At 41.5% G+C, this 9,394-nt stretch overlaps 3 protein-coding genes across 4 annotated transcripts; 1 reads left to right on the top strand and 2 right to left on the bottom strand.

Annotated features, from left to right (window-relative positions):
- ddx19a (DEAD-box helicase 19a) lies at positions 1-4,312 on the top strand. 2 transcript variants are annotated; one of them, XM_068732997.1, is made up of 11 exons: positions 1-209; positions 365-428; positions 547-739; positions 832-924; positions 1,696-1,798; positions 1,882-1,996; positions 2,117-2,294; positions 2,405-2,642; positions 3,179-3,341; positions 3,422-3,613; positions 3,699-4,312. In XM_068732997.1, exons 1-11 carry the CDS (start codon positions 147-149, stop codon positions 3,758-3,760), a joined length of 1,464 nt encoding a protein of 487 aa, XP_068589098.1. In that variant the 5' UTR covers positions 1-146; the 3' UTR covers positions 3,761-4,312. The 2 variants fall into 2 exon arrangements, with proteins under 2 accessions (XP_068589098.1, XP_068589097.1); XM_068732996.1 differs by having other exon boundaries at positions 826-924.
- Positions 4,313-5,208: 896 nt separating this feature from the next.
- ubxn10 (UBX domain protein 10) lies at positions 5,209-6,616 on the bottom strand. Its single transcript, XM_068733286.1, has one exon. It carries the CDS (start codon positions 6,415-6,417, stop codon positions 5,677-5,679), a length of 741 nt encoding a protein of 246 aa, XP_068589387.1. The 5' UTR covers positions 6,418-6,616; the 3' UTR covers positions 5,209-5,676.
- Positions 6,617-6,761: 145 nt separating this feature from the next.
- cptp (ceramide-1-phosphate transfer protein) lies at positions 6,762-9,230 on the bottom strand. Its single transcript, XM_068733050.1, has 2 exons — positions 8,886-9,230; positions 6,762-8,788 (listed from the first exon to the last, which is right to left on the bottom strand). Exons 1-2 carry the CDS (start codon positions 9,011-9,013, stop codon positions 8,266-8,268), a joined length of 651 nt encoding a protein of 216 aa, XP_068589151.1. The 5' UTR covers positions 9,014-9,230; the 3' UTR covers positions 6,762-8,265.
- Between the last annotated feature and the right edge of the window lie 164 nt (positions 9,231-9,394).

The raw sequence follows: 9,394 nt of genomic DNA, 5'->3' as shown, positions 1-9,394 counted from the left end.
CGTTGGTTCAGGTCAGGGGCAACGGCACGTTGGCACGTCGTCACTTCACTTTTGACGCACATCATTCACGCTGACATCAAACTTTTGATTTAAAACAAGAAAAGTGTTGTTCAGTTTCGAAAGAAACACACAGTTAATGTTTAAAAATGTCCGAAGACTCATGGGCGGTTGCTGTCGATGTTCAAGAAGCTTCAACTCCATCCATACAGGTGAGTTTAAAATGGAGACAAACGCCTCAAAAAAACAGTAACACCAAACACGGGCTAACGTGCGCATCGTTCATTAGCAATTAAGCTAATTCGCTACCTAGCTGCACACATCATTCCACCATTTTTTCAGCTAATAATGTATTTTCTCTAACCAGGTGGAGTTATCAAGGAAAGTTGACCGACTGTATGGTCCACGTAACATAAGAGGAGACATAAATGGTAACTTTAAAAAATCTTGTCTTTTATTATTATTAACATATTGAGGACCTATTTTTACCCCCTAACATTAATTGTGGTGCTTGACGGTTGGTTTATTTGGGTGTTTCCACCTGTGCAGGCAACATTGAGCCGGAGAAGACTAAAGATGGAGATTTGAGTAGAAGCGGGGACCAAGTGGACCTGGCTGAACAGTCCCTGTTGAACAAACTGATCCGCAGGTCTCTGGTGCGGAACAGAAACCAGGTGGAGGTCCTGCAGCAGGACCCCACATCTCCTCTGTACTCCGTGAAGACCTTTGAGGAGTTGAGACTGTATGTGTTGGCAGTTTAATTTGACTTTGAAGCAGATATATGTGTGTTGTTTTTCCCTCCATCTAACACTAACTTTTGACTTGGAGCAATAGAAAACCTGAACTGCTGAAGGGGGTCTACAACCTGGGGTTCAACAGACCATCGAGGATCCAGGAGAACGCTCTGCCCATGATGCTGGCACAGCCGTGAGTTCACTCTGACTCTATTGAAGTAATGATGAAACAAGCTTTCATCCATAAGTAAAGGGTCTGAAAATGATTTAGTCTCTCTAAAAACAAAACTCCTTGAACTCAATTAAATGTCAGAGAATAATTTAAAAAAGAAGCAACAATTCCCTAGAACCCCCCCCCCCCCCCCCACTGTAAAGCAGTCAATCCTCACTACTGATGACCTGGAACCAGCACTTTTTTTTTTTTTGCTTGGAATAACAATAACTACTTGTAAGATTAATCAATCATCAAACGTGTTGCTGAATGTTCTGGCAATCAGCACTAATTCAATTAAATGCAGTTCAGTGCAGGATTTGGCTTTAGTGGATAGAAATATACCTTTTTTGTGCCAGTTCTAGCACATTCAAATGACGGAAACGTCAATTCAAAGTACCGTATGTATACAATTATCATATCCATGACTTTGCTACTCTGGACAACTAGACTGGGAACCATAATGTTGTACTATAACAATAATGAGAACACATTAAAACTAATTTGGCATGAAGTTAATGGTGTAGGGCTGTAACTAATGATTATTTTTGTTGTCAGTTAATGCTAATTATTTTCTTGTTTAGCTGTAAAATATTACAGAACTGAAAAAAAAACTAAAATGGACTAACTGTTGTCCTTGCAGTGGTTATAAAAATCTATTAGAATGTCCCTTACATCAGGTTTGTCTGGTTTATCCAGACATATTATTTATAATAATAATAATATATGTGTGTGTATCTCCTCCTGTTCCAGAACTCAGAATCTGATCGCCCAGGCACAGTCTGGCACGGGTAAAACTGCAGCTTTTTCTCTGGCCATGCTCAGCCACGTAATCCCAGAGAATAAGTGGACTCAGGTAAAGCACAACGTGACATCTGCAACGTTCAGTTGTAGACGTTGAAATGCACCCTAAATTTAAAATACGTTTGGTTCTTTCAGTGCCTTTGCATCTCGCCAACATACGAGCTCGCTCTGCAGATCGGTCAAGTAATCGAGCAGATGGGGGAATTCTGCCCCGATGTGAAACTGGCCTACGGCATCCGGGGAAACCGAAGTAAGAATTTGACCATAATTGTAATTGCGTCGGCTCAAATTGGCGGCAAAAATGGTATTTCAAGTCCTTACAGAGCCAGAGTCGGTTATGTCACCACATGGATTTCTGCTTTCTGTTCAGTGGAGCGAGGCGTCAAGTTAGAGGAACAGATTGTCATTGGAACACCGGGCACAATCCTCGACTGGTGCACCAAGTACAAGCTTATTGACCCCAAGAAGATCACTATGTTTGTGCTCGACGAGGCTGACGTGATGATCGCCACGCAGGGTCATCGGGACCAGAGCCTACGGATCCACAGGTGGGTTTCTCTCAGAGAAACGTACCAATGATGAGAATAAAAGAGCTTTGTCAAGTCAATGCGACTCTCTCGTCACAATGCTTTTCCCGCTTTTCTTTGTGTCGACGCAGACAGCTGACGAAGGGCTGCCAGATGCTCCTCTTCTCTGCCACCTTTGAGGACTCTGTGTGGAGGTTTGCCGAGCATGTGGTTCCCGATCCCAACATCATCCGGCTGAAACGCGAAGAGGAGACGCTGGACACCATCAAGCAGTTCTATGTGATCTGTCGGGAGAGGGACGACAAGTTCACCTCACTCTGTAATCTATACGGGAGCCTCACTGTCGCACAGGCCATGATCTTCTGCCATGTGAGTCAGCTGTTCTAACCCTGCTCAGTACGCACTTGATTATGATTAACCCTAGCGCACTAGAGGGAGCTCAATGTAGTCGGATATACAGTGATCATGGAGGCAATCTATTTCATTTTTAGGACCTTTTTGATTTGGTTTTAGCTCTTTATTTTTAAATAGATCTGGCAACCTGAGCTTGCTCTAAATTTTGGAGGATTGGAGCCTTTTTTTCTAAATGTAATAATGTTTAAACGTGCTGTACTATACACACATAACGGGTCCAAAGTGTATGCACATCAGCAGGTCTGCGTTATTCATGTCTCATGTATGAAATGTCTGAATCGTCACTGCGTTAAGAGGATCTGGTCACATCTCTCACTCCCTCTTCCTCTCCTAAGATATCCAGATACCAATGGTATTTTAATGCCAGTTGTTAATGGGTTCTTGAATTTTGGTAGACTGACAGATAAGATGTATATTTATTTATATTTCCAATTCCAGGAAAAATGTCCCCTGACAGGACGTAGTGTGTTTAGCTGATACTTTTTCTTTAGACTCGCAAGATGGCTGCTTGGCTGGCTTCAAACCTGATCGCAGAGGGGCACCAGGTGGCTTTACTGAGCGGGCAAATGGCAGTGGAGCAGAGAGCCGCCGTCATCGAACGCTTCCGGAAAGGCCAGGAGAAAGTCCTCGTGACCACAAACGTGTGCTCCAGAGGTGAGGGAGAGCTTACAAAAATACAATAATAAATAAATCTTTATGCTCTGAGGTCTCATTAGTGTTTATGCTGATTACAGGTATCGACGTGGAACAAGTGTCTCTTGTGGTGAACTTTGACCTCCCCGTGGACATGGCTGGGAATGCCGACAACGAGACGTACCTCCACCGGATCGGCCGCACGGGACGCTTCGGCAGAAGAGGATTTGCGGTCAATATGGTCGACAGCAAACACAGCATGGATATCATCAACCAAATTGAGATGCATTTCAGTACGTTTCCTGTTTTCTTTCAGTTTAATCACGTAGAACAGCAAATATAAGGATGACTTGTATCTCTCTTATCTTTCTCCCACAGACAGGAGCATCATCAAGCTCGACACCAGCAATCTCGACGAAATGGAGAAGCTGATGAACTGAAGCGCTACGAGCGCGACGCCACACTGGAACAGTTAGACCTCAACTGTTGGGTTCTTTCCAGGGTTTATTGTTTGCTTTCTATTGTTTACAGAAGAGAGATGCATGCTAATGTTCATATACATGCAAACTTATTTCATGGCGGTAAGTTGTGCCGACGTTTTGTTTTTTTTCATTTGATGTGTCCGACTTTGATTGATCACTGAAGTCACCTTTAAGCCGTTACGCTGTCTTCCAGAGACTATAAACCAGCCACTAGCTGTTAAAACAGCATTTGAGAAGGGTGGTGATGACACTACAGTCGATGGTTTGCAGTGTTGCATTCGATTATCTGAAGTGAATTATTCATGGAGGATTGGAGAGATATAAGAATGTTTGATCTAAAAATTGAGGTTGAGTTCAAATAAAATATCCTTGAGTGACTTGAAGCATTTTAAGGTTTAAATGCCCGTTTCTGTCGCTTAGTTTCCTCAGTTTGATGTTGGACTGTGAAGCCAGAGCCGTTGCTCTTTTTGTGTGGACAAAAAAAATAAATAACTACTGTTGCATATTAAACTTGTTCCGTTTCTTGCAGTTGAAATGCTTTCTTTGCGCGACAGCTTCAGCTATACAGAGAAAAAGGTTTTGACATTTATTTTATTGGTGTATCTAAAGGAATGAATGTTGCCCAGAACCTTTTTATTAAACATATCATGAAAGTATATTTCTTCAGGTAGTATACAGTATATTCAGGTGATTGATTCGTCATGTCGTGGTACTTTCACTCTTCATCGAGAACACAGCTTTCATCCATCCAGAGATTATTTATGGATCCATTCAGTGTGAAAACGTATAAAAGGAGTTCTTTCTCAGAACACATTGAGGGTTGATTGCAGATGACCTTTTTTTCACAGCGGCCATTTTCACTCAGAGAAGCAACAGGTGTTGCTAATAACAAGGACGGCATTGTTCGTACTTAATTTTAATAATTACACCTGTGCTTTTCCTTCTGCGGCGTTTCAAAATATTTTGATGTTACCTTATCTCCACAAGTGACTCGACACATACAAGTCTGTCAAATCAACAACCAGTTGCAGGATTAAGTATTTGTGTTGTGTTTATACAGCAGAGCAGTAGTTATAATCTAAAAGTAAATATATTGGCTGTACTGTGCCTCTGCATCCTAATTAAAGCATATTTGGCATTTGAGAACATAAATCAAAACAACCCATTTTGTTGCTGCATTTGTCAGTTTCTTATCTCGTATGCTTTGATTTTAATTACCAGACAAACAAATTAATCAAATATTTTTATATCAATAACTAACAGCAGATCATTTGTTAATTTACTAATCATTTACTGTTTTGACTGAAACAACATACTTGGCTCAGAATACTCACTACGTATATATATATATATATATATATATATATATATATATATATATATATATATACGTAGTGAGTGTGTATATATATGTAGTGAGTATTCTGAGCCATTGTGCAGCAAAACAAGTTTCCAGTAAAGATGCATTAGAGGACCTAATTGTTCTGGATTTTCTGTCGTCAAAAGCTCCAAAAAATAAGTGTGTATATTTAAAGATTATCTACAGACATGATTTATTAAGACAAAAATAGTAATAGTCTACAAATAGTGATAGTCTATGACTAATAATTTTAGTCCAATATGGATTTTCAACAAAAAAAAGTTAAATTACCTTGTATCAAAAAATTCACATTTAGAAGAAAAGTTCACATTTAGAGCGACTACTTCTGAAGCCCCAAACGTCCTGAAAGACATAATTAACTTTTGCAAATAAAATCAATAACTAAACAAATGGGCTCTGCTGCTTCTCCTTCATTGAAGAATGCAAAATCTCTAAATATGCAAACATTTTTTTTTTTTTTTTTATCTCAAACGTTGATCTGCTGGACACAACGTTACTTTTCCCCCACACTTTGATCCTGTGAGATGCACAACAGCGATCTGTTCAAGATGCCACACTGGGCCAAGCTCATGTCCATGTCTGTGAAGGTCCTGCGTGGCACATCCATGGTCTCGATGGAAGCCCCTCCGTACTCTGCTTCATACCTGAGCTCTGCACTGGCTCTCACCGTCAGCAGAGTGTCTGTGGGTTCAAAGTGCTGCTGAAACCTCCGACCGCATGGTGCTCGGATAGCCAGGAGCAAACTGCCAGCTTCTTTGGTCCTTATAGGTCCTGGGTCAGGGGGCTTAGGTCCAGCCCTGTTGTGCACCTCAGAGCTGCTGGTCTGGGGAGTCACATCCTTCACTGTGGGGAGATCTGGCTCCTCGTGCCTGGGCCTCTGCTGCAGGACAGCATCACCAAACAGGCTGAGCTTGGACATGTTTTTGTCCAGACTCACATCTGACTGCCTTCTACCTATAGACGGAAGAACCTTGTACTTGTTTAAGGACTGCGGTGGAGCTGCGGGGGCGTGTTGCGACATCTGCAGACCCCCATCCTGGCTCAGCTGGCTGGCCGGCCACATTATGGGTTGTGACTGGGAGCGTAGGTTTCTGTCCGGCCTGCTGCTGTGCACGGGAACATCTGGAGACACCGGTGGCCTCGGTGTGCGTCTGTCAGCGTCAACGGAACACGAAGAGTCGTTAACAGCCGGTCTGCTTCGCCCTTTGGAGGACTTTGGCCTTGTTAAATGCATCGATAGGCGACGGGAGAGTTCACAATAGTCTGTTTTTCAGTCCTTCACAATAAGAGTCGAAGACAACCATACCCTTTGATGTTTAGAAGCCGCTTCACTAGGTGGAAGAATACGATGCGTCCTCCCGTTGAAGCTAACGTTAAATTACAAGTTAAAACGCAAAAGAAATGCCGTTTGTACGTTTTTTCCCCCCATCCAGTTACTGCCGGAAGTGCCTCTCTATAAGCGTCAGTGAGGTTGCTATGACAGTCTGGTTGCCTTGATGACGACTTGCGGTGTGAGTCGAGGAGCCCCTCCCCCTGGTGGTGGAAGTACGCAACTGCAGCTAAAAATACAACACAAAATGTATTCATTGATTTTATTTTGTGTTATTATTTTGAATATGTGTAGGAATAGGTAACTAAAGTTATCAACAAAATGATTAAACAATATTTTCCACTGAAATGTAGCATAAAAAAGTACCACAAACATTTACTTCAGTACAGTACTTGAGTAAATGTACTTGTATACATAGTTGTATACAATGCACGTTTATATGCTTTACATCTGTGGGTTGCGTTGAAAGTATTACACACAGCACTACTTCTCCCACTATTGAGTCTATTTGGACTTCTGTTATTTAAGACAGTTGGTTCACAAGAGAAAATAAAGTCATAACTTGACATTGATAACCATGAGCAACGAATTATAAAAACACAACACAATCAGTTAACTTATGTCCTCATTTACTTAAGACTACAGGTAACAAAATGAATCAATCATTAATCAAACAAAACACAAATTCACAATCAACCAAGTGAACATGTTTTCATTATGCTACACTGTTTATACATTGTATTTTAATTAATGATACTATATGTATATATTACAGTACATTCTTGAGAAACAATACACCAATCACTTCAAATAAATAACAGCAGTGTATTTTGTGATTTATACATTAATAAACTGCATTTAGATCACACACAGCAAGGTTAGCAACTCTGAGTCCACTGCTAAAAACGTTTCATTGTTTTTTTTTCCTCTCAGTAAAACTGTCTTAGTATTTGATTTGGCCATTAAACTGATGTGTTTATCTTCTGTCTCTTACTGTTCGGGTATGTTTTGCTTTTTAACGTCTCAATTAAATTTGTTGACACATTTAGACTTCCCCGTCACCGAAGAAGTGATTTAGAAACTGCTTCTCTCCCGTTAAGGCTGCAGTTTGCCATTGGTCTTTTAAATTACATTTTTACAACAAGACCACAGAAATTAATGCAATATCTGGTGTCATACAATATCATATGCATGATCTATTAAATAATTAACAAATATTTTGAGAATCAACTTAATCAATTTGGTATTAATGGAATCTGTCGAAAAACAAAAAATAGCAAGAAGGGCAGCACATTTTTTTAATATTATTTCAGAACATGAAAACATCAAATATTTGGTGTTATTTTACTTTTTTGCTTGAAAAACTACAGACATCACTACAGTGATGAACTGATTGTCAAAAAGCAATGTTTGGAATAAATAATTAAAACAATCAGCTTTTGGCAGTGAGCTAAGACTTGGTCCCACTGTTCCCTTCATCTACTTACATTAAAATAGAATACAAGCAAACGTTGAACTTAAAAGAGGCCCATTATAAAAAATTGCAGATAAACATGCAACATTTAAATTGACAGTAGTTTTACATATTATTTAAAAAATGTAGAATATACAGATTAGTGTCAGTGAAGGTATGCTTAAATAATAACACTGTGCAGATGAGGAACAACCCGTAAATTGCCAAAATCAAACAGCAGCTAGATTGACAGCCCTTGTAATGTATGAAGAGGCAAATAATATAACTTGTTTTGCTCTCTATGGTAAGTCCATCATGTTGTGTTGAGTGTAAAGGTCCTCTGTGATCTGGTACACCTCAGAGATAAGAGGCAGAGCTTCCCCCAGCTTGGCCACCACCTGCTCCGGGGGGCCCACGTTCATCACTTCAAAGAAGGCGGGACGCCCGGGGAGCATGCAGAACGCCATGCCTGCAGCCTTGCGGACCACCCAGGGGTGGTGCTGGGATAGAGACTCGTTGTAGGACTCTGAACACATGACGGAAGTCTTGCTGTCCTCGCTGCTGGTGCGGAGGCGCTCCAGGAAGAGCTCCAGCCACCTCAGTGCACGGTGGAGCCTCAGCAGGGTGCGACAGCCGGACTCCGGGTGGCCGCCTCTCTTGGTCAGGTCCACTAGTTCATTCTCCTGCTCGTACTTGACCATTGACTGGACGGTGGCGTACTGAGACCCGTTCTCACCATTCAAGTGAGCCACCAGGATGTGGATCTTGTTGACAGCATCCTTTGAGATGAAGCCAAAAACACTCCCCAAGCTGTTCAGCAATCTAGTAACGGGATAAACAAAACACGTTTGCTACCACCACACACCTGACACTTTCTATACCGTTTCAGCTGAGTATATAGTATGTACAATACACTTACTTTATAAGACCACGCCACCCAGCGACGTAGTGTTCAAGATACACTTCTTTGTTCTCCGACAAACACAACTTGAAAGTATCGAGCACCTCCTGTAAGCAGAATTTCTGGTCTTCTTCAGTACCAGCCATGGTTTTCTATACGGAAGTGCTATCGACTAAAGCCAACAGGCAACAAATGAACGCGCAAATGTGACTAACGGCTACCAACCAACTGGAGGTCGTAATACATGTACGTATTGACGTGTAAGTTAAGAGACCGAACAAGTTACCTGCAAGACAATTTCGAGAAAGAAAGGAAATTCAAGCGGTACTCTTCATGTCAGTGGAACGACAGGTCATTCCTGCTCTGCTCCGCCTCTACTGCGCAGACTCGAGCCGGAGAAACACCGGAAATGTACAACTTTGCCTTAAAAATAAAAGCGCTGGCATCGCTTTCGGACGGAGCATAGACGCTACCGTGAGATACATTAACGACAAGGGAACCACACACTCTGTGACCTGCCGTGACAG

Source organism: Cebidichthys violaceus, unplaced genomic scaffold, assembly GCF_023349555.1.
Source record: "Cebidichthys violaceus isolate CVI_PGR_0920_01 unplaced genomic scaffold, fCebVio1.0.p SCAF_6, whole genome shotgun sequence".
Classification (NCBI taxonomy): Eukaryota; Metazoa; Chordata; class Actinopteri; order Perciformes; family Stichaeidae; genus Cebidichthys; species Cebidichthys violaceus.
This window is presented reverse-complemented; position numbering and strand designations above follow the sequence as displayed.

What these genes read in the sequence shown, in the direction of transcription:
- ddx19a (XM_068732996.1), top strand. Translation starts at nt 147, where the DNA reads ATGTCCGAAGACTCATGGGCGGTTGCTGTCGATGTTCAAGAAGCTTCA. An exon ending in CTTCAACTCCATCCATACAG is followed by an intron (nt 210 to 364) that starts GTGAGTTTAAAA and finishes TTCTCTAACCAG; the next exon opens with GTGGAGTTATCAAGGAAAGT. An exon ending in CAGAGCCTACGGATCCACAG is followed by an intron (nt 2,295 to 2,404) that starts GTGGGTTTCTCT and finishes GTGTCGACGCAG; the next exon opens with ACAGCTGACGAAGGGCTGCC.
- ubxn10 (XM_068733286.1), bottom strand. Translation starts at nt 6,417, where the DNA reads ATGCATTTAACAAGGCCAAAGTCCTCCAAAGGGCGAAGCAGACCGGCT.
- cptp (XM_068733050.1), bottom strand. Translation starts at nt 9,013, where the DNA reads ATGGCTGGTACTGAAGAAGACCAGAAATTCTGCTTACAGGAGGTGCTC. An exon ending in GGGTGGCGTGGTCTTATAAA is followed by an intron (nt 8,789 to 8,885) that starts GTAAGTGTATTG and finishes TCCCGTTACTAG; the next exon opens with ATTGCTGAACAGCTTGGGGA.